The sequence below is a fragment of the Lemur catta genome, chromosome 8 (genome assembly GCF_020740605.2).
Source record: "Lemur catta isolate mLemCat1 chromosome 8, mLemCat1.pri, whole genome shotgun sequence".
Lineage (NCBI taxonomy): Eukaryota > Metazoa > Chordata > Mammalia > Primates > Lemuridae > Lemur > Lemur catta.
In genome coordinates this window covers 58,891,213-58,916,663 of record NC_059135.1, presented here as the reverse complement: position 1 = coordinate 58,916,663, position 25,451 = coordinate 58,891,213, and the positions used below count along the sequence as shown (strand labels likewise).

General features: G+C 32.0%; 1 protein-coding gene and 1 non-coding gene across 9 annotated transcripts in view; both read right to left on the bottom strand.

The window, feature by feature from the left end:
* Positions 1 to 25,451, bottom strand: part of LOC123643698 (sodium channel protein type 1 subunit alpha) — an 85,760-nt gene that overhangs the window by 3,240 nt on the left and 57,069 nt on the right. For all 8 annotated transcript variants that reach the window (XM_045559356.1, XM_045559358.1, XM_045559354.1 and 5 more), the window contains exons 17-24: positions 21,539 to 21,659; positions 19,291 to 19,445; positions 17,639 to 17,812; positions 15,120 to 15,242; positions 7,645 to 7,926; positions 5,160 to 5,213; positions 3,111 to 3,248; positions 1,741 to 1,845 (exon numbers count right to left, since the gene is read on the bottom strand). In XM_045559356.1, coding sequence (XP_045415312.1) covers positions 1,741 to 1,845; positions 3,111 to 3,248; positions 5,160 to 5,213; positions 7,645 to 7,926; positions 15,120 to 15,242; positions 17,639 to 17,812; positions 19,291 to 19,445; positions 21,539 to 21,659 — 1,152 coding nt within the window. The remainder of the gene's footprint in view (positions 1 to 1,740; positions 1,846 to 3,110; positions 3,249 to 5,159; positions 5,214 to 7,644; positions 7,927 to 15,119; positions 15,243 to 17,638; positions 17,813 to 19,290; positions 19,446 to 21,538; positions 21,660 to 25,451) is intronic.
* Positions 24,173 to 24,275, bottom strand: LOC123644272. Its single transcript, XR_006737087.1, has one exon. It is a non-coding gene; the product is annotated as a small nucleolar RNA U13 (small nucleolar RNA).

Below are 25,451 nucleotides of genomic sequence, written 5' to 3'. Positions count from 1 at the left end.
TTTAAAAAAAACTACATACATTATACTTCTCTCAGAGATAAACAATGCATAGCAATATTTTAAAATTATGAGAAGTTAAGAAACCTGTTTGATTTTGTTTTACTAGACTTTCCCATGATCAGGTGGATTATGCAGCCATTTAAAAATGTAGTATTTGTTAACATCATTTGTTTTATTTTCAAAGAACTGTTAAGGGAATTTGGGATTTCTAGGACATATCCTTTAACATTATGCATTTATTTATTTTAATTTTTAACTTTTATTTATTATGAGTACATAATAGTTGCATATATTTAGAGAGTACATGTGATGTTTTGACACAGGCATACCATGTGAATTAATCAAATCAGGCTAATTGGGTTATCTATCACCTCAGGTACTTATTATTAAAATATTTCTTTGTGTTAGGAACATTCTGATTCCACTCTTTTAGTTATTTTAAAGTATACTCTACCTTATGGTGGGTTACAGTCACTTTGTTGTGCTATCAAATATTGTTCATTCTAACTATATTTTTGTACCCATTAACCATCCTCACTTTATCTTCCCCTTCCTGCTACCCTTCCTAGAACCTGGTAACCATCATTCTACCCTCTGTCTCCATGAGCTCAATTACTTTAATATTTAGCTCCCACATATGAGTGAGAACAACATTATGCATTTAAGTCCCACGTTTGGCAATATTGATGTTCTTCCACAAAATAGCCTTTGCTGACATGGTCAGACAAAGAATGCTGAAACTCCACAAGGATAATCAACCCAGGATGACATTCCTTATGTTTTAATATCAAAAAATTCATGTCCTTTGTCAGTGATCTGTGATTCTGCTCACCAGTTCTGCCACTGCCAGTCACTGCAGGCCATCTGCAGGATTATTTTTTTGGGCCAGTGAGGAGTTCTGAGGATATTTCCATCTTATATTTTTCCTACAAACAGTTGGTTCATTTCTATTTGAAGTACTAAGTTTTAACAGAGGAAAGTATATATTTGCTATCATTCACTAAAGGGCAATGTTTAGCTAGCACTGGGGGGCATATGAATGTCCACTAGTGTTTTGTTCCTTGATGAACTCTAAGAATTACTTTAACCTCACAGATCATTATCAAAAAAATCATTACAGTATGGAATAATACCTTCCCATTTTCACAGAAGTTAATTTGGTTCACCATGAGAATTTGAGAATTGTTATTTATCATCATGAATTGTAATTACTGACCATGACTACCATAGACATTAGTAACTTCAAACTTTATAGCCATATATATGAATAGTAAACGCTGGAATTCTTTCCTCCTCCAAAACACTTAGTACCTCTAGTAAAAAATGAAATAGAAGTAAGGTGTTATTTCACTCAGCACTTCATCAATTTATTAATCTAGTAGAAAACTGAATATATTTTAGCCCCCTCTAAAGGTTTACTCCTTTCCCTGATATTACTTGGCAACCATTCTTGAGTCATACGATCAACTCTCTCCTGTGCATGTCAATTTGCCTCTGTGTCCTTTGGCCAATTAGCTTGGATTCTAGTCATCTTTCTAAATCCCTTGAAGACAAGGGTGAATTTTCTGTTTCTTTTTGTTCTTTTTAGAATTTTTAGCATTACCAAAAAAGGTAAATAACACTCTAAAAGTGGAAGAAATGTTTGCTACTGAAAATGTTAGTTACTTTCTCTTCGATAAGAAAACCCATGCAAGTTTTTGGTTTTGTATATTTTCTCCCATATTATTTGGTATTTCTTACTCCTGGTCGAGGTATAGGCTTTTGCGGCTTTTTCGATCCTAATTTTTTCATCGCATTATAGTATTTCTTCTGTTCTTCTGTCATAAAGATGTCTTGACCTCCAAAGTATAGAAAAGAAAAATCAAACTGGTTAAAACTGTGTCCCTTTGACATAATTGTTCAGTGTTAAAATAGGAAAGGGATGGTTAAAAAAGGAAATGTAATATTCAACCAATTAGCATAATTATACCTGCAACTTTAAATTTGAAAAAATTAAAGTCCTTTTTAGGTACTATAATCTTATTTAATTCTTAAAATCATTCAAAATTGACTTTATTATTATTATATTATCTTATAAAGAAAAAAAAACCCAGAAACTCTGAGAAGGTATTTTTACAAAACCATGCACTTAGTGAGTGGTAAAATTTGGTTCATGGAGATACTATGGTAAATACTTGGTTCCTTACACCATACATACTACCTTTCTGAAGCTAAAGGCAATGGTTTTCTTATTTAAATGTAGCAAAGACTTAAAAAGTATGTTTGAATTTTCTCATAAAAAGCCACTTTAACTTGGCCAAGAATTGGAACAAAGGGGTGGGAAGAAAACTGGACTAGTTGGTAGGGGAGTCGGAGATAACTCAGAGCTCATAGCACAACAAGTATGGGACAGGCCAGTAGGGACAAGGATTGGAACACAGACTAGAAAGTTGGCATGAAATAGCCTGATATTGACTAAAGAATACTCTTAGTAATAAGAAAAAAGGGCATGGGGGAAGGAATGTTCTGTAGTGAAAGAAAGCACTCATTATACAATAAGCAAACACAATGAGCACGAGATTAAATGATAGTACATAAAGGAAGAGATACAAGTGGCTAAAAAGCACTTAACATGTTCAAACCTATGAGTCACAAAAGCCATAAAAATTAAAATTAAATACATTTTGTATCTATCAAATACCAAGTATTAAAAACAGGATAATGTTTGATGCCAGTGAGGGGGCCATGGCATGGGTACATTCATACAGGGGAGTTGTAGGGATAAAACAACTTTACTTTGGGAAACGGGTGTATGCCTGGGTTGTTCCCTAGTTCTTTTCTAATTATCTTCTTTTAAAAGACAGAATAAGTGGCTTCTTAATAACTAAAAACAAAAAACAAAAAAAAAAAAAAAGGAAAAAAGTTTTGTGAACCTATCCACAGAGGAGTGGAGCAGTTATTCTTAGCTTTCTAAAGCCCCAAATGAGTAGTGGATGGTAGGAGAGGAAGAAAAATAGTTTTTAATTATACTTCCCTTTGGTTTCTGAATTCAAGAACTCATTTGGTGGATAAAACATTCTAAATAATAATTTTTCTATCTCAGAGGGAGAGAGAATATTAATAATACTTATCTTCTTTTTTTGCTGGTTGAAATTATCTATGATGACACCAATAAACAGGTTCAAGGTGAAGAAGGACCCAAAGATGATGAAAATAACAAAGTAAAGATACATGTACAGACTTTCCTCATACTGAGGCTGAAGTTCCACCTACCAAAGGAGAATATTTTGTAAAATATTACAATACATGTTAATGCTGGAAATATCTTCGGTACTTTTTCATGAGAATAAAAAATATTATTCCCAGTAATACTTCAGTTTTTTTCTGCATCAATATTCTCTAAAAAATCTCTGAAATTATGTTGTTTCCCATGTGAAAACCATTGTCATTATGACACTCTAGAATCTATTTTTTGTAACTATAAATACAAGTAATGGCCGGGCGCGGTGGCTCACGCCTGTAATCCTAGCACTCTGGGAGGCCGAGGCGGGTGGATCGCTCAAGGTCAGGAGTTTGAGACTAGCCTGAGCGAGACCCCATCTCTACTAAAAATAGAAATAAATTATCTGGACAACTAAAAATATATATAGAAAAAATTAGCCGGGCATGGTGGCGCATGCCTGTAGTCCAGCTACTCGGGAGGCTGAGGCAGTAGGATTGCTTAAGCCCAGGAGTTTGAGGTTGCTGTGAGCTAGGCTGATGCCAGGGCACTCACTCTAGCCCGTGCAACAAAGTAAGACTCTGTCTCAAAAAAATAAAATAAAATAAAAAAATAAAAACTAATATTTTTCTATTTGGACAGTAATGCGCTAAATTTAGCAAGTTTTTAAGGTACTGGATTTTAGTAATTTAAAAATTATTAGTAAAAATTTTACTTCCATAAATATGTATTGAATATGCTTAAAAGCAATCATTCATGTAAGCATGAATTAATGTAGCAAACAAGAATTAAGTTTTTCATTTACATGTTTGGCATGATACTCTAATATTATAACAGTCATTGAATTTTTCAGATTGAGTAGACAATTGCTCAGTCTATTTTATAAATCCTCAATTAATAATTTAATCATTAGATTGTGCTTAGAACAAACAGGCATTGAGTTATCACATAACTTAATAAAGGGATAAGAGAGTCACCATAGATAGCTTCCTTACAGATCATGTCCTTCTTAGGACAACAACGTTAAAAACCAACCAAATACATGAAACAAAATATAAGTAACAAAGTGAAATAAAGTAACTCTGGAAGTTATCAGGAAGATACTCAACATAAAACTAAAGCTATGGGAAATGTACTTCAAGAAAGAGAAGACCAAACTCTTATTAGGTCAGTTTAAAGATTACAGGGATGGAGGTTATTCTTTATGATGATAGACTAACCAGATTGGGCTTCAGAGTGGGAAGATGTAGGCTGATGGAAAATACTAAATTTTAAAAAGTTTTGAAGAGCAAAGTTGGAATGAGCATGAATTTCAGCTTGTATCATGAAGCATGAAAGAGGCTGAAATGAAATAAGTAGTTCTTTACTTTGATGTTCATAAACTTACAGGAATCTGCTGGCCACAGAAGTGATAATAGCATTGCTAAAGGCTCCAGCAAATTTATGGATGCTAAAATCATATTAAACCGTTCTTTTACATGATTTGAAATATGATTATTTGATAGAGATAATTATAGAAATCTAAGGCTGCCAGGACAGTATCTATAACTTTTCATGCTAATATGGAGGGTAACTATACATTTCAACTACAGATGGAAATTACATATTTCTTCACATGTACTCCTGCACACCAACATCACTACTTCTTATATAATTTGTAGATAAAAAGGAAAGAAAATAAAAGATATTTAAAAGAAGGATATTTGTTAGTTACTAAACAGATGCATTTGTCTGATTTTAACAGATGTTATTTTGTCTGATTTTCAAAGTAATTCATGTTTTGATTTATCTTAGTAAGATCTTTCTGATAAACATTGCTATACTTGAATATTAACCTGTCATACTTTTTTCTAAATACTTTTAATCAAAACAGAATCATTTCATTTGGATGCTGACATTTTGTTGAGTTAATTTAACTACTTAATATCATAAAAACATTTAGAATATAAGGAATACTTACATTTCTGGAATCAACTGCTGCATACATTATATCCATCCATCCCTTAAATGTGGCCTATTAAAAAGGACGTGCATGTTTTACTTCAGAGTAAAAATAATTCAGACTTTATGTTTAATAAATTTGCTTACTGATATATTTTATAAAAAGGAATATTTTTTAAAGACATTTCAAAACAAATTTTACATGGATTTTGGATCAACACAATATCTTAGTAAGACTTTTCATTTCCAGAATACATACTGAAAAAAATGGTCATTTGATATATCCTTCTGCTTAATAACAAACTCATAGAACTTTTTAATTCTTTAAAGTTAATGGAATAATGCAATTTAAAGTGCTATTAAACTTTGGTAGAACACTTTTAGAAAGTCTTACAAATTCCGACATACTTGGCAGTATCTCTAGCAGCCGAATAACTGCAATTTAGATCTGAGGATCGTCTGCTGAAATCTATCTAGAAGGTGATTCAAGTGACTGAAAATTTAAAATTTCTCTTTATCGTACAATCAATCTAAGGATCATATAGTTATACATAAAGGCAGATTTATAACTATCCTTTTAAGAATTTTGAAGCAAAACACTACACTGTATTCCACTTTCTTCTCTGTAATTATTGAGGAGAATGGGTTAATATGGGTCAGAAAAGTGAAAATACAGTAGACACTTGACATTCACAGGTTGAAGGATACCAAGTCTGATAATTTATAGTGATTTGCTATTTGTCTTAGGGCATGAGTTTTGAGCTCTATGGGCCTGAGAGGATTATTCCCTAACTATCCAGGGAGGCTAGCAAGGCTTTTGGCATATATATCATAGCATGGCTTTGTTTCTGTAACACTAACACGTGTGAAGTGGTGGATTCCATGAGAAGGTCAGGTGAGGGTGTACGTGATGGCAGTGAAAAGAAAGTAATGATTCTTAGTTAGAAAATGGAAGCTTTTTGTACATCAAAGAGAAAAGTGTTGAATGTGTCAATGGCTTAGGTCAGTGATAGGATAAGTCCATCATACACTTAGTACAGAAAAAGAAAAAAATGATTAAAGTAATCGTTTCAATAAATTAGTAATCATCAGAGAGGTGATTCTGTAAAAAGCCAAATGTGAAGCAGTATTTTAGAAGTCTTTTTTTTTTTTTTTTTTGTAGCAGAATTTACTTAATGGCTTGCATGGTGCAGGACCTTCACTCTATAATTTCAGAATCACTTAGCATTTTAAAAGATTGTTTAATATTTTAAATGATTCTTTCCTTCATTTTATGGATGAAGTGATATACTTGAGTGATACTTACAAATGTGGTTATTAGTGAAGGATTGGAATAAATGTCCAAGGAAATATCATCATGTGTCTACTATAATATTTAAATAAATCATTCTTGCCAGATTATTTAAGTCCCCATTTTAATTGCATGGACATTCAGAGTAGGTCAGAAATGTCTAGAAGAGCAATTAAAATTTCCAAGAAAAAGGTGTGAAGAATTTGCAACGTAGTCAAAGTATAGATACCTTTGAAAGAGCTGCAAGAGTGGTTTGACCATTGTGGGTTTGTTTGCTTAGTTTCCTGGCCAAACAATTAAAAGTATATCCCTAGTGAACAGAAATAGATTTCTGCCCTAAAGATTCTGTAGAATTGCAAGGGAAGAAATTATATAGCTTTTTTTTTTTTTTAAAGCTAAGTTTTTGGTGGCCAAAACAGAGCAGTATTTTTTACTGTTTTTCAAATAATCTGACTGTATTTTCTTCATGGCTTTGTTATGATACTGCTGCAGCTAAAAACAAAATCAAATGAAAATGTTTAGAGCTACCAAATTTTGTATTTAAAAAAATTATGAATGATTTTTCTTAGAGATCCAGTCTTAGAGACCCAGTAGTGAAAAAAATTAATATTTAGGATAAACTAGACTTCAATAATGGTGCTGAAGGGTCATTTATGGTGAGACAACAGCTGTTTGTATTTTGTTTCTGTGGCCAGGTGCGTCCAGGTGTTATTTCTGTTTCACTATGAGGATTGAATCCTAACACTGAAATATCATTCCCTAAACTTCAATCCAAATGATATAACTCAGTAGCAGTTAATCTCTGCTAATTAGTTACAATCCAATTATTTAATAGGTGTGTTATGTGTGTGCTTTGGAGGGTAACCTAGCAGTGAAACAAGCTTTCCAATTTCGATAGAAAAAATAGCAAAGCTATTGATTTATTGATCAACTTGTTCATACAGAAAGAGAGAGCAATATATATAAAAAAAGGAAAATTAGGAAAAAGAGAAAAAGACCTTTGGAAAGAACTGGAATACCTGACCACTATTGACTGTGTCTATAATAAAGTTTATACCTATCTGGGCTCATAAACTTGTACTAATAAATCAAAATTAAAAAAAAAGAAATATGTTATAAACTTTCTTCTTAGTAACTAAATAATAGATGATGTCATTACTTTTTTATTATTCCAAACAATTAAAAAAATTCAGAGAAAATAGTGTTCACTTACAACTTGAAGCAAAGAGAGATACCCAAATCCTACATTATCAAAGTTTACTTTCACATTTTTCCATCGGGCAGTCTCATTTCTTTCTATTAGTTTTAGGCAATCAGTGTGATTATTCACTTCGTTGATGTCAAACCTGTCACCAGTTGTGGTGTTAATACAGTGGTAGAATTTGCCAGCAAACAAATTTACGCCCATGATGCTGAAAATTAGCCAGAATATAAGACAAACCAGAAGCACATTCATAATGGATGGAATTGCTCCTAAAAGGGCATTCACAACCACCTAATATACAAATGGAAAAAAAGAAGTGTCAGAATTCTTATCTGTTAAAAAAGAAAAGACATTCCCCTAGTAATCTTTGGTCTCTCTAATTTCTTTTATATCAAGACTATTTATTCTAGAATATTTAAAAGTAAACAAATCTTAAAATAAAATTTATTTTTTTCTAAAACAATACACATAGGAAAACAGATATGGGCAATATAAAATAGAAATGAAAAAAAAGTTTTAAAAAATGGAGGGAGAAGTACTACAGGGTTAAAGGAAAAGCAAAAATCAGAGAAACTTGCTGCCAGATGAAGTCAGAATATGTGTTGTTTATCAGAAGAAAAGTAGGAAATTCTACACAGAAGATTAACTCATTTAAAAAAGACAGTATATTAAAGAACAAAATTAAAACATTGGACCTGAGCTTACTTGACCAATATACTTTTAAAATAAACAAAAATTCAAATGTATAAATATAAAAATACTATTAAATACCTAATATAATTTTCTCCTTAATTATTCATGCATTGCTATGACTAATAATTTTTGCATAAGAAGCAAGACAATTTGCATTATGTATTTCATTAGATCATCACATCATTTATTTCAAGCTCCAGTCATGTCAGTTGTTTCATTTACTGAGTTTAATTCAATAAACTTACTTTAAATGAAACATAATGGAAATCAGGTTCTTAGGAAAATAAGGAGGGATGCCTTACGTAGTCCTCAAATCTGATGTGATCACATGAAGTTCTATGCACAATTATTATCTACATTTTTTCTATGGAAGCATGTTTTTCCCCCCTTTATCTTTAATCTGGACCACAAATTAAAAAGCTGAATTTTCATTCATGGTAACACTGTAGGGATGGCTGTCCTTGTTTCCTCCTCCATAGATCCCATTGGAGCTGCATATGAGTAGCTAAGAGGGAAGGTGAAGACAAGCTCTAAAATGCTCATAAATGGTAGATGTCTCAAACTTGAACATGAATAGCTAAGTTTAACTCCACTTATGTACCTCTATTTTTCTTATCAATCTGATCCAAAGTAAACAACAGGCATCAAAATATCTTCAATCTGCTTTCTGATAGAGTATTTTTAAGACAGTGTTTTGATTGCCTGTCTGAAAAAAAATACATGAACCAATTTCTTATATTTCTGAGCCCTGTTTAAAGTCTGTAAAGAACTCTAGGTCTTTTGTAAAACAGTGTAATAAATGAGCCAAAGGAAATAATAATACCAGTAATGACAAAGGTGGAGAAATAGAGATGAAAAAATGAATTCAGGTTATCTAGGCAGAACTCAGTGATGTGGCCTGTGCAGCTTACCAAGCTGACACATGGCACCTTACCCATCTCATTTGACTGTCTGCATTAATGCCATTGACTTAATAAACCCTTATTTTATACTTTATTTTAAATGTGCAGATACAATTAGATTTCTTTCAGGTTAGAGATTTGAATGCTGAAATCAACTTACTATTCATTTCCCTCCTTTTCCAAATATTTTGTCTACCATCCCGATTAAAGTGCTATGTCTACTGTGTACCCACAGAGTACATATTAAAACGTGTCTTTTACTTTCAACACCCAATTTAAAGTATGAACAGAACACTGATTACCTGTATCTATTTCTTGAATTTCTTTTCACATTGATCTGTAGGTCTCACACTTTTTTCTTCAAAACATTTCTCACCTTTGTCATTTCTTTTCCATTGTCACAGTCACCATCCTAGTTCAGCCCTCTATTACTTCTTGTCAGGATCTCCTAACTTTCTCCTTCCTTTAATCCATGTGAGATGAATTAATCTTCCCCTAGTCTCACTTTAAAGTTAGTTATTGGCCTGCGGGTGACTACCAAGTACATTTTTTTTACCTTAATATTCACACCAGTCATCAATCTACATTTCTAGTTTTAACTTCCCTGGCTGCCTACACTTCATGCCACACCAACTAATATAATTACCACTTGGTAGTATAATTGCCAAATAATTGATCTGCCATTTCCTTTGAAATTCCTTCTCTAATATCTCCCCTTCTGAGGTAGTCTCCCTTCTCAAGGGCTTTAGCTCCAATAGCACTTCTTTCAGACAACCCAACATCAAGTTTAGCCCCCTAAATAAAGATGAGTGTTTTCTCTTTTGAATCCAAGAATCAGAGTTCTAGTGCTGGACAGAACTTTAGAGATACTTTAGTATCATGTTCTCATTTGGCAAATGAGAAAAATGAGATAAAAACAGGTTAAGTTCAGAAAATAGACTAGGAGTGGAATTCAATCTACCTCATTAGTTCTCCTTAGAGTTGCTCCTGCTTATCTGGTGCCCGTATTGCTCTGTATTAAAGTTAATTGTATTCCTGTAATCTTGATAGAGTATAAGAGTTTTTTAAAAATTTAAGATGCAGAAATATATTTGTGAAACCTCCAAGGCCTTGGGTGACTTGAATATAGGAATATAATAGAGATTTTGAATATAGGAATACAAAAATGGTTGAATGAAAGAATGAACAAACGAAGTAAAGGTTAGCTTAGTATTTATTGATCAAAGCATGATTTTTAAATGTTATTTCTAGATATGGGATGAAAATAACTTAGGAAATGAGTGCAAGAAAAAGTCTGTGGTTAGGGTGTAAGTTTAAGAGGTTTACTTTAAAACTGGGGGGTTGGTTCTGAGTTAAAATGAACTCTAACGGTGGAATTCCCAATGTAAGCATGTGCTCTGGAGCAGTGTAGTTCAGGATATGATTTGCAAATCTGGCATACCTTTGGCCCAGAGAAATATTTTATTTTTACTAAGAGAAAAGAACTTAGAAAACATTTGGCATAGTACTGGGGAATTCACTATACCAAGGTGCATTCATATTTAAGGTTTCACTAAATTAGACAATGAAGGATCATAGAAAAGATTGTCTTCCCAAGAGCCCCAAGCCATTCCCTGGTTCAGCAGAGAGGGAGATGCATTAACTTTTTTCAGTTTCAGTCTCTAAGGAACTGCAGTAATTGATTCCCATGAGGGAACTGTAGTAATTGGTCAGGAAGGAACAGTTGGTTTGAATAAATTGGAAAGAACAGAATGAGGTTTCAAGCTGCATGAAAGGAGATGTCTAAGAAAGAAACTATCTTAACAAATTAATATTGTACTAAGGTTGTTTCTTCTCACAAACTTTTTTCAAAACATCATCAAATAAAATTTCTCTATTCTAGCACAACTAGTTCTTACAGAAACTCTTCCTATTTCTGGTTAACTATCTGCATTTTTTCATTAAATCAACACTAAATGAGGGATTGATAATGAAATATGCAAATTAGTGTTAGAAATATTGATACATACTCTTGTCTGAATGAATTGTCTTTGAACTTCAAACCCATATTACCCATGCATTCTAATGCCTCTCTAATTAAAATAGAGAAAAACTATAGGAATAAAAACCAAAAGTAGGCAAAGTAGAAATCATACATTTTTGAGTATGAAGACCAGTAATAGAATCTTTTAAAAAAATCTAACCATTATTTTGCACTGTAGGTTTTAATAAGGCAATTGTTTTTGGAAGCTATGATGTCAATTATACAGACCAAAGTCCTAACTTTTTGTCTCCCTGTAAAGTAAAACCTCTTGGCTGGGCACAGTGGCTGATGTCTGTAGTCCCAGCTACTTGAGAGGCTGAGGCGGGAGGATTGCTTGAGCCCAGGAGTTCGAAGGTGCAGTGAACTATGATCGTGCCACTGTACTCTAGCCTGGATGACAGAGCGAGACTGTCTTTAAAAAAATACTAATAACTTAATTAAATTAAAAAAAATTAAAATTCTCATTCTTGTACCATATGCTTTAACCTCAAGAATAAATAAAATATAGATTCATTTTTATGTCTGTTTTCACTGTGATATCTTCTAAGAATCTAGAAATTTAGTTGGCAGTGACTCATTCTAAAAAGTGAGTTTACACATTAAATTTTCTCTTAATACTCATGATGAGATGTTTTTGTTTTATTTCTAGGTGAGTGTTCTATTCTGCATAATTCAAATAAATGGATTCTTTTATATTAACTTTTTCCATGTAAAATACAAATCACATGTGCTTATTCTATTCTTTCTTAATGTATTTTTGCCTTATTATGTTTTGAAAATAACCCCTATGAATTTATACTTAATAAAAAATGAGAATGGTCACACCATCAATACCAGTCTTCTGAAACCTGGAATATTGTGCACTAGCATCTGCTTACACATATCAACAGCTGGTGTCTTGCTGGCCATTTTCAGGACCCAGACCAATGTATTAAAGGTCAGGGGCTGTATGCCTCAAACAGTATCAATGGCTTGACAAGTTAAAAATTTTTTTCACACAGTCATCCTACACCAGGGTCCCCCATCCATACCAATTGAATAATCACCCCATAAATGGATAATTCAGTACACACATAACTAAATCATATTCAATGAAACTTAAATAAAGATATCAACCATTGGGGTTAAAATCCACAGAGGGTAAATTCACAAAGGTATTGTTTTCAAAAGAAATTTAAGACAATGGAAAATAGGGGATTAGGATGTATATACTATATCGTCCCTACCGTGGTGCAGTAGTACCCTTCCCAACCCCTCCCTCATCCCACTACACATAAGTCACAGTGCAAGGATTAAAGGTAGCAAAAGGGGTAATACAGTACCCATAATAAAGGGCTCAGGGGAGGAACCAGCGCTCCACCCCATCCAAGTTGGAGCAAGATTATCCTATATAAAATAGAAATATATAGTTTATTATTAGTTAGAAATCTGATATGACAGAACATTTGGTGTTACTTTTTGTATATGATGCTCTCTGTTTCCCTATCAATTAAGACTCGAGTTCTTTGGAAAAAGAAGGTATTTAAGATTTCCTAGACTAGGAAATTAAAAATACAAATTTAAATAAAAATTTTATTTCACCCTAGATATTCATGACATTAGTTCACTCAGTTCAGTTTTACAAGTTGAAAAATTTGGACTGGAAATTTGAAATACAATAAGTATTTAAAAGCTGTCAGCCAGAAATGTGCATAAAACATGCAAAACACAAAGTGCAACGTGATGATAATTTATTTATTATTTTCTAACTTCTTCTCAAGCACTGTACAACATGCTTTAGTCAGTAATGTTGCATAAAAGCACATGCTTTGAAAAAGTGACAGAACAACAAAAATAAAATGAGTGCCTGAGTTATGCTTTGACACAGCTATTGCAATTTTTATGCTACTAGGGAAAAGAATTAAATGAGAGTTTCTGAATATGTTCAAATCTCACTTCCCAATCATCATCATCATTATTATCTTCAATCTCACCATCATTCATGATTATATTTTTACAAAGTAAAAAATTCCAAAACTAGAAATACAAAAAATAGAATCAATAAAAAGGTTATTTTGACTCTACAATGCCAAATGTGTTGAATAGCTTAGTCATTTTGGCGCTGTGTACATACTGTCATTATGAGGAATGGAGTCATATTCATAAATCTGACAACTTAAATGATTAGTTTCATAACCAATCAGTATCTATAAGGAGTTTATGTTTTTAAAACTCCAAATTTCAACTAACCTCTTTTTTAACATAAAAACATCATTAATTAATAATTATAGATAAAGTATTTCTGTAAAAATTAAAAGCAGACCTATAAGACCAACTTGTTAGGAAAATAAGGTGTTACGTATGGGAATATCTGTCCATTTGACCCATGGATTTAATAAATTCCAAAAAGTCAAATTGGAAATGTCTATAACAGCTTCAAATACTTGGCATTGTTCAGATTTCAGAAGCCTTTTAAATGTATTATTTTGATTCAGGTAACATGTTTTCAAGTAGAATGTATGAAAATGATATTTTTCTTCAGAGCTGAAACTGCCAGTCTGAAAAAAAAGAAAGTGACAAGTTAATTAGAAAACAAACTTTAATTTTTACATAACCTGGAGCGAATTTCTGATAACATTCTGGTGAACAGTGAGGATTTCTATGAGAAGTTAAAAAGGACTATTTATATCTTATTTGTTGAATCGTTTCTAATGAGGAAAAAGTTTTCATATATGATAGGGAAATCAAAGCCGAGTCTTATGTTCTTAAAAAGTGATATTTATAATAAATTTTAATTTAGACGAGAATATAAGGCTATAAACAACCTACAAAATGAAAATGGAAGTGCACAATACAGCTTAGTTTCTATAAACATAATTAAACCCTAAGCAGCAAAAGAGCAATATTTTTTATTGGAATCACAATTCAGTAGGTTTGTTCTGCTAAAAAAAAATTAATTTTTTTAAAAAAACAGAACTAATTTTTATATAATGCATCTTATATAAATTAATGCTTCTTGCTTTTAAAAAAAGGATGGAAAATAACAAGTCAAAGTGGCAAAATTTCTAATCTGTTAAGGATCATGGGAGATGGTTAATATTTCCTTAAAATGAATAGTATAAAATTTTGTGGGACTCTGACAAATGAGATTTAATAACTTAAGAATAATTTATGAATCATCTATGATAATGAGTCAAAATTATATTTTCTGATCATTGTTACAAATGTTTTACTTTACTGTCATAAAAAGTGTGGATTTCTATGTAATCTTTAAGTTAGTATTACTATTTATATAAATTTAGAAGATTAATACAGTTATACATTGAGATTATATTAAACATAATTTTTTAAAAAGTTTAAAATTCAGTCAATATTTAATATCTACCCTTAAATATATGCAAATAATGCAAACTTTGGCATTATACAGACAAAAATTTTGACAACTCTTCATTTTTTCCTTTACACTCATACTTAGGCACATGTGTGATGCATATTTTCAATAAAACTCATTAAGTACAGATAAGTCATTGCAAAGAAGTACATGATATAGAGTTCACTTTAGTTTATTATTATTATATCATTACATAGAGTACTTTAATAGTGCATCTACTTTTTTGTATACAGGTTTGTAAGGAAACTCCCAAGATGGATTAGGAAATAAAGTCATTTTAATGAGCACAGCAGATAAATGATATTATATCATTTTAAGAGAGGCCTAATTCTCTTGCATATCACCTGGAAGTAAATATGCAACAGATTATAAGGTAAAGTAGCAATTTTGCAAGGATTTGCCATTCCTTTTGCATGCATGGGTTTTCCTTTTTCTAAATTTAATTTAATTTAATTCTGGCTATATGTAATACTTCAGATTTTTTCATTTTCCTTACCCTCATCCCTTCAAATCGAGATAAGGCTCTTAGAGGTCTCAGAGCTCTCAGCGTCCTGAGAGATTTGATGGCACCAAGTTCTGAGTAACCCAAGGCATTTGCTGTTAAACTAACCAATGAAACCTGCACACACAAAAATAATAATAATAAATAAATGGAACTGTTGTCATTCAATTTGTAGTTACTATATAATACAACATTTTTGCTTATAATTATTCAGAAGAAGACTGTTCAGACATATTCAGTAAATCTTTTAAATATTTAAAGAAATTTTTCAGTTTGATGCAAATACCGTAGTTTGTAAGACATTCATTAAAAGCTAGTTTTTTTTTTTATTTCAGCATATTATGGGGGTACAAATGTTTAGGTTACAGAAATTGCATTTGCCCTGCCCAAATCAGAGCTTCAAGCGTGTCCATCCCCCAGATATGAGTACTGAACCCATCCCTTCCTCCCCCTCCCCAAAATCCCTAAATACCATGTGATTTATTAATTGAACAATTAGTTAAAAAATAAAAAATTAATGATATAAAAGAAGAAATCCAGGTAGAAGAAAATGTCATTGGTTAGCCTTTTATTTTATTAAGTTGCTGCTGAATTTAGGAATTTGCTTATGGCTAGTCATAAAATATAAAAACTGCTATTGTACTGAAAAAGCAAGAAATTTTTACCGTGTGTTAGTATATTCAATTAATTATATTAATAATCAATATTCTCAGTATTTAATGTGCTAAATCGGCTTCAAAAATCATTTTTTGTTTGTCTCAGTAATACCTTGTTTGTGTTTTCACTTGTTTAAAGTTTATTTCTATGTAAATAATTTAACTTAAAAAAAATTCTATCATAAAATTTCCTCAAAATTATTTTATAATAATTTACAGCTTCTGTCACAATACCTGGCCCTAAATGGCCAATCAATGAATATTTGCCAGATAATAAATTAGTGGATTTACTTTATTTGTATGACATATCAATAACTAAAAATCTTAGGTATCTAATTTTCTAAACAGAGAATTTACCAAAACTAAGTATCTAAGCAACATTCCATTTTTTTGGCCAGAAAGTGGTTAGAGTCAGACAGTTCCACATAAACATGAAACTATTTTTGCAAAATTTTCTTTTTTAAATGTATTAAGTTGTATTATATTTAATGTACTTTTTATATTATTTGAGATGTGTTATAATTAGTTTTTTTAGAGGGCTATACTGATCATGAAATAAAAATAGAACATTGAAAATAAAGGTATTATTACTGAATAATTACAAAATTTTCTATGGAATTATTTTTCTAAAGTATTTCAGAAATGATTATTAAAATCCAACTTATAATAATAAGCAAAATCATCTTTCTTCTACCACAAAGCTCAGATCTGTAATAAGCAAAATAGAGAAAAGCAAACCCAGGAAATGTCAAGAAGGTTAAATTAGATTTAAAATCTAGTGTAAAAAATTATAAGGAATTGAAATATGATGTAACTTTTAATGCTTGAAATCTCAATATTAGATACTTTCTGCTTTTTTGACATGATAAAGCAATTATTTCTTTGAGGTTTCTCTCAGTTTACTCATTTCATTGTAACATGAAGATTTTCAAATTTGCCTTTGTTCAGAATCAAGGAGGTATAATGTATACAAGATTCTTAGCTCTAGAAACATTTTCCACAAGAAACCTTCATAATCTTGCTGGATTAATACTCTTTTGGGGTAAAACTTTCTATGAAGTCATGATATTTTGAACATAGTTTTCTAAAGCTGAAGTTATGCTAAACTGATAGTATGAAACATGATGTTTAACACATCTCAGGCACTTGTTTTAGGGTAAATGAAGTGTTAATCATTGGATATATAAATTCTATAAAAGGCTGTTTGGTATATTATGGACTTGCCTTAAATCTAGCCTCCATTCGAGGAAAAGTGCTGTCACTGCACAAAGTAACTTGTCTTTCCCTGCACTCTGCATACATTACTTCCCATAATGGAGTTATAACTTATATAACCTACTCTTTAAATCTACCTTTTAAACATTTTGAGTAGATCAGAGAGAATTATTTTAAAATGACAGTAGTCCTCACCATCATCAGTGTTTATTGAGTGCCTTTAACATTGTACAAATAATATCACCATTTTACAGAGTCAGAGGCCAAGTAAGTTATTCAGTGGCACAAACCCAGTAAGTTGTGAAGCTGGGATACAAACTTTAGTTTGTCTGATTCACAATATAAAGAATTTAAATAACATGCCCTTTACATTTCTGATTTCCCTACTTTCCTATAAGCTGCTGATTTCTTTTTCCCCTTCAGCTTTTTCTGCTAGATAACTAACATAGATTCCATCCCTAATGCTATTTTAAATCAGTACTCCATGTCTTCCAAAAACTACACTTTCATTCAGTGAGTGAGTTTAGTGGCTAAGTGGCATATCCTGTCAACATAACGTAGTGGTCCAAGATTCACTATTTTAGAATTAGAATATAAATAAGACAAACTACCTTGAATGACAAAGACGTGAAAGATACTTACATCAACAATTAAGAAGTCCAGCCAACACCAGGCATTGGTGAAATATGTTTGATAGCCATATGCTACCCATTTTAGAAGCATTTCCAGAATGAAAATGTAAGTGAAAACCTTGTCAGCATATTCCAACATAGTCTTAATTGTCTTTCGCTGATCAATATATATATCTTCAAATGCCTATAAAGGAAGAGTTACACATTTTAGCTTTCAAAACTATTATGCTCTATAAATTATTTTTCTCTGATTATATATGCATATTCCATTTTATTGGACTAGAAGAGCAGAGGAACAGTAGTTACTGCTGTCTTATTTTCTCTCAAAGGCCTTCTTATTATCTAATCAGGGGAAATATACTCTCCATTGCCATTACAGCCAGGAGACAGAAGGAAAGTGTAATTCCAAAGAATTGATTTGACTTGTTCAAAAAATAGTCCTTGATGTCATATCCTGATGTGGCTTCCCCAGTTGGAGTTACAGATTCCTTTCGTTTCATTTCTTTTGCTTTCTTATATTGGCTTTTATGCCATAGAAAGGAGGTTGAAGAAATAAAAATGAATGCAGAAATCATGATTGATCTTTAGAGTGTTCAATTTTCCTAAATACTTGGGTCTATCTGCTTCTTTGGTGTTTATTCGTTTTTCTAATGGTTTATATTTCTCAGCAGAGATACAGTATGACAATGATGATAAAATGAAATTATATTTCAATTAGATCCTAAGATGTATTCTTCTAATATGAACCTCACTTGATACTTTACTTCTAAGTATATATTCCATTCAATGGTGAAAGAATATTTCTTGTCTAAAATAGCATGTAGAGAAAATTTATTTCCTTCAGAGAAATCTGCAAGTAAATATAGTTCTGTGTTTGAATTAAGTTAAAGAAACTTGTAAGTAATTGTGTTTCAATTAGGCAAACTCTATCATCTGTATTTATCAATCGATTGCTCTATCTAGCTATATGTTACGGCTTATCCCTTTGTATCAGTGTTTGTTAAAATGAAATCTATATATTATACTTATACTTTTAAAATAATTCTCATATAAATGTAAACTGATTCTGATGAAATGAACACCTCCCTATAAAGAGGAACCAATCCTTAAATGAATCACTTAGGCATGCTGCCCAATATTTATTGTTCCCAGTATTCACTGTTTCCTGAGTAGCACAAAAGTAGTGAACACAATTGGAAAGAGACAGAGAAGTGGTCTCTAAAGACTTATTGACTGTCCATAAAGAGATAATAATAAAAATACCATTCACAAACAAAATTTACCACAACTTAGAGGATACACATTTCCAGTCACAGGACTTCTGTTAACAATACTGTGGTTGCCATGCTTATTTTCTTATTAAGCTATTAGTAATTGAATAGTCACACTTTTTAGTTATAATGAATAAGTTGAATGTCTAAGTTTTCTGGAATACTTAAGAATAAGCAAAATAATTAGCTTATTAGAAATGTTTGTATACATAGTAAAAGTAAATCTATAAATATATAGTTATACAGTAAGTCTATAGTCTGGAAGATACAAAGTGGGGCAATTAAAATTCGTTAGACACTAAAACTATGAAACAGAAAGCATTAATAAGCCATCAGTATTAGAAGATTCTAAAAATTAGTAGTGTAGCACCTTTGCTTAATATTCACTCACCAGAGCACCGCTACTAAGGAGAATCATGAAAACAATGAAGGTTTCAAACCAGTTATGTTCAACTATTCGGAAACACGTTCTTCTCAGGTTCCACCATTGTTTTCCTCTCCCTTCTTCCACACTGATTTGACAACATTTGAATCTTTGTACACAGCCTGCAGGTATAATATTCAAATAGAAGTAGATAAAATAACTTCTGCTGCTTCTGTAATATTCTTTGGTGTGTCCCTGTTTCATGTTTTTATTACTATTGCCATCTCTGTCTTGCTAGGATAACTCTCTAAGCCTAGAGTACTAAGACCACATTCATTAGCCGTGGGAAGTTGTGGAATTATTCAGCCTCTTTATTATTTTTTATTTTTATTTTTTTGAGACAGAGTCTCACTCTGTCACCCAGGTTAGAGTACTGTGGCGTCAGCCTAGTTCACAGTAACCTCAAACTACTGAATTCAAGTGATCCTCCTGCCTCAGCCTCCCAAGTAGCTGGGACTACAGGTGTGTGCCACTACACCCAGCTAATTTTTTCTATTTTTAGTAGAGATAGGGGGAGGTCTCACTCTTGCTCTGGCTGGTCTCGAACTCCTGACCTCAGGTGATCCTCCTGCCTCAGCCCAGAGTGCTAGGATTACAGGTGTGAACCATCATGCCCAGCCTATTTGGCCTCTTTAAATGGTTCCCTAGATAATAATATCTTTTCTGCCTCACAGTGTTATGATCTAAGAAAAACTTTGTTAATTACAAAAAAAAAAAAAAAAAAAAGTGAAGTAGCTTTGACCTATACTATATCAGCCTGTTGCACTCTGTTGAAGTCACCTTAGAAAAGGACTTCAAAATGGAAAATAATAATAAACAGAAATCTTCCCTTTTATGGAGGACATAGAGTAATAATGTAGATCTCTTCCAACAATGCTGGGTTTGTTATTGTTTAGATTTTTTTGCGGTGCTCCCAGAAGAGATTATGTAATTTTCAAAATTAAGTTAGTCCACTAAAATGTGATTTGCATGGTTCTGCTTTGACTCGTCATTGACTTCCTCATACACTGCTTTCACTTACTCTGACATCTAAATTAAATCTACAGATATCTCTGAGTACCTTTGTAAGCACCATGGAAGATATTTTTTAAAAAGTACAGAACATGTAACTTGCCCCCAAGAACATTATAAGAAATTCTAATTTTCAAAAAAATAAAAATAAAAAAGATATAAGCACAGGAACCCTGTTCTGAGGCAAAAAGAAAAAAAGAAAAGAGAAAGGCAGGTATGTTGGAAGAAAAAGGAGAGAAATAAAGGAAGGAAAGGAATGGAGGAAGAAAGGAAGAAACGAAGGAAAGAAGAAAGGAAGTTCCTAAGGAATGGCATCATAGAGGAAAAGGAAAGAAGGTAGACAGTAGAAACACATACAACAGTTCAACAGAGAAGAGTTTTCACACGGTAATCTATGATTAGTTATCAAGTGAATTAAATATATTTGTTACAGCTATTCAGAGGAATAAGAAGCTCTTTCACCATGGTCAGATGAAAGTAGTTTTGAGAAGGACTTGAGTAATGTGCATAATTTATATAGAGAATACAGAAAGACTGAAGATATATTAGGCCTATGAGGAAAAGAATACCAAGTAGAAAATATGCAAGTATATTCATATCCCCAAAACTCAAAATCCCAAGGAAACCAGACCATGGGAAATACCACTTATGGTAAAAAACATATCTCTTGTACCTATTACCCATATTGCACAAGGCTCAACTAGGCACTGTTTAGGTATCAGGTATCCAAGGCAGTGCTTATTTCCTGTCTCATGCAATAAATATTGGAAAATGATGTCTTCATGAAAAAACATGATTTAGCATTTGCAATTCATTTAGTTTTAACAGTCAGAAAGTTACTTTTAAGCCAAATTCTGTGTATAAGAATTTTAACTAGTGCTTAAAAATCCAACTTATTGTGAAATCACTTTCTAAAAAATGTTAAACTATAAAACTTAGTCACAAGTTTTGATTGCATTAAAACACTTTTTTCCCTTCATTTTCAGGAGCCCTTCACATAATGGGCAGAGATAAAGCACAACACTAGATTTTTTTTTTTAATTTCAGCTCATTATGGGGGTACAAAAGTTCAGGTTATATATATTGCCCATGCCCCTCCATCCCCCCAAGAATAGATCTACTACAAACTTCTATTTTATTACAAGTAATCTATTTTCGGTGACCAATAGCTAAAAAAGCTGTGCTCTGAAAGTTATTTCTTTACCTTCAGTGAAACAGGCTTCAGGCTCAAGGGTTTCTTCGGGTTCCACAACAGGCTGCTCCTCTGCAGGTGCGCCAATGTCCACCGTGCTACCTTCCGACGAGCTACTGCTTTCATTAAGTTTCTGTACGTGAGATGGACATAAAAAGTAAACTCCTTTAATTTTAGTGATAAGTGGTCTACCAAGAAAGGATTATTACTATGAACTAATTCTGTGTGCTCCTTGAGGTAAAGAGATTTTAAGTTTAGTGCAAAAGGGGGATTGAATAACAAGAGGAAATAAGAAAATCACTGTGTCTATGTTAACTCCTTCACCATAATTCACAAGGTAAGTATGAGATCGGATTACTGTTTGATGTTACAAATGGCCATCAGCAACACATACTGAGCAAAACACTGTCCTATGGATTAGAGAAGCAAGAGAGGAAGAGAGAGGGAGGGGGAGAAAGAGGAGAAGGAGGAAGGCAAGGGGAACAAGAAGAGAATCCTTATTTTAGAAGGAAATAATGCCATTAGATTATTCTGCATTTTAATGTTTGACTTCATACATTTCCTTAACAATGTCTTACTTGTGAACAAATACTACGTTGTTTTCACTCATGTTACTAATATTCATGGTTAAGGTTTTTAGAGTTATTTTATATAAATATATTAATATTTGTACATTTCATGTGTTCTTTGGAGAGAAATTGTTATGAAATAGGTAAAAAAAATTAATAAATAAATAACCTTAAACATACTAAATAAACAATTTAAATTTCTGGAAAATATTTTAGAGCCTGAAATCTTGTAAATTGAGATAAATAAATAATGTGGGGGAAAATTCAGTTTACCCCAACAGATAATGGTTAATATGCCATGTGAAGCTGAAAGGAGGAAATCCAGTTAACAATAGCCCTTATGTTTTGACAATAGTTATGGGACACATATTTCTCTTTCTAGAGTTCTGAGAAGACAAGAATGGCAGAGATAATAGAAAATATTAATTTAACTCACTAAGATAGGAACAAATCATGAATATTTTTCCTTAAAACCAGCAAACTGGCTTTTAAATTTTTGGTGAGAGTAATTAATTCATTCATTTACTCAGCTAATATTTATTGAACACTAAAAATATACTAGATGTTAAGTATTAACTGATGACTAAAACATCTGTGGTCCTTAGGCTATCAAATCTAGTACAGTGTTTTTCAAACTTTAGGCTTATGTAGACCATCTAATAAACATTCAAAAGCACACATCAACCAGCCATTCAACTTGTTATCACAATATTGTAAACAATAAAAATTAAACACAATATTAAAACTGTTAATAATAATCTCATATACAGGGGACACAGTTGATATTTGGAAAAAAAATTTCACAAAACCATGTGTATTTGCTCAAAGAAGGATAGCTTATATATCTGGATCCATTTCCAGTTGCTCTCTTCTCTTCCCTTTTAATTTCTTATAAAATAGAAAAACTTAACTCACAATTATAGGTCATTAGGCCCTATAATGATATGTAGCTCTGTCATAGTTCTGAAAATTCAAGTTGAAGATGATCTCTGAAACTAAAAAGAATTTCCCACTGAAGACCAATTTCAACATTTCAATAAATCTTAAATTGGCCTGCATACCACACTCAAAAGCTGAAAGATTGACTATTCAACATAGGAGACAGTACCAAATAGATTTTTAATCCACTTTTGGTTGCATTTGGCTTTGAATAACTTTATTTTCTGTTCTAGCATTCATACTGAATTAAAAACATACCCAAGAATAAGTCATTGGTTACTTCCTCTGACAAATGAAAAGAACCATTAAATGATGGGGTTTAGTCACAATCTCAATCAAGTCATTCATAATCTAGTCTTCTGAAGAAATCTTTATATCTTATTCTCAACATTATAGAGATTCATCATTTGGATATAAAATGATAGACCTAGGCTGACACTTGGCACTTCGACAAATGACTTAATATCATAGAAATGACCTTTATTGGCAAAATCAGTGTCAAAAAAATATTCATTCCATATTTTATAAAAACCATATGAGCAACATTTTATCACCCATTGTTCTTCATAGTAGAAAGGCAGTCCTGTGCAAGATGCATATTCTTCATGTAACAATCAGTGAATGAGATTTGAGAAGTTTAACAATTTTCACCAACACTAAGAATAAGAAAGCATTTTGTTTTCTGTGAATAAATTTGCATGTGTAGAGATTCAGATGCAGTGTTAATTTCCATCGCACATGTGCCTTCTGGTGCACATAACTATTATCTGCTAGATCTCATCCCCACATATCCTTTCCAGTCTATATCAAGACTCACAAAATAAGAGATTATTAGAATAAAAAAATCTCCTTTTCAACAATATGGGTTTTCAGTGATAGGCAGAACAAAAAGTTGTTGAGCAATTCATCCTCATGTAAGTGTGATATTTAAATGATCCATTCTTTACGTGTAAGTTGATGTAAGTTGTTTCATCCAACTGTGAGGTGAATTATTATGGATCCTAGCATGAATATGTACTTAAAAATTGTTCTTTCTTACTTGGGCCAATAATATTATGCAATAGCTATGTCACTTGATAATAAAATATTGCCAATAGCTAATTTTGCTTTCTTGCCAGTCATAATATGTATTTTTTCACATCAGAGGGGTAATGTGCCTATGTTGTAACAAAGATTGAGGAGGCACATCTCATACATGTGAATGAACACCCAATCATCATGCTTATGAAATACGAAAGGATCACAATATTTGTTTTCTTATGAGGAGTATTAGTTTTAGCGATACCTCTGAAGGACTGATTTTTATTCTGCCTTTAAGTGAAAACATTTATTCATTTTATCAATCAAAGCATTGTTTTTTTACTCGTTCTAAGAAAAAGACATCTGAGTGGTGACTACTTTGTTTGAAATTCCAAGAACCAAAAAGACACATTTTCAAAATGACATTCTGTGAAGAAGCCAAATAGTTCAACAGTTCAATAAGATTCAATTTTCAGATATTCATCTTCCTATTTCTTATTTTAACATTTATTGTTAGGCTGCTTACGTAAGATGGTCACTCTTATAGAATTGCTTTTTCTTAAAATATGTGCAGACTTACAGTTTTTCTGATGTTTTTACATTAGAGTCCCAATTCACAAAGATAAGCTGAGTTTTAAGTTCATGTTATTTTCATTCAAATTTTATTCTTTTGAATTATTAAACCAATTTTGTGCAATAATGATATAACACAATAGGAAAGTAACATCAAAAATGCAAATTGAACAATGTAATACTTAGCATGCAGTTAGGCACACACAAACTCTACCCTCTCTACTAGATGTTAGATGAGGTAAACTTACTACTACTTGTAAGTATGTGAGCAAATATTTGTAAATACTTGTAGTTTATGAAAAATTCTTTAAGAATATAGTGGCTGTTATGAATATTATAGGATTCTGTGAACCTTAAGTTAGCTTACATTTAAAATAGGTTATTAATCAATGTTGGTGAATAGCTTTTCTGTTTCTTGAAGACTACTTTATAGGCAAACAGGGACCATGGGTAGGCTGTAGATCAAGGAATTGGTGAGCAGTGCTACTTCTCCAAATTGTAAAACATTAATGGCAAAGCCAAAGATAGTCAAAGTCACAAGTGGATGGATACAACGTTAATCTATGCTATTATAACTACATAGTGTGACCCCCTTCTATGTTGCCTGGTGCTGCATTAGTCACTTTTTACTCATTATTGCATTAATTCTAACACTTTAATTCTATGAGGTGGATAATGTTGTTCTCATTTTAGAGATGAATGAGACTAAGCCTCAGGTTAAGTAACTTGTCTAACATCATATAACTAGTAAATGAGAAAGCCAAGATTTTAAATAATTATTTTTGAGCCCAAAGCCCATGCTCTGTCTTCTATGCAGCCACATG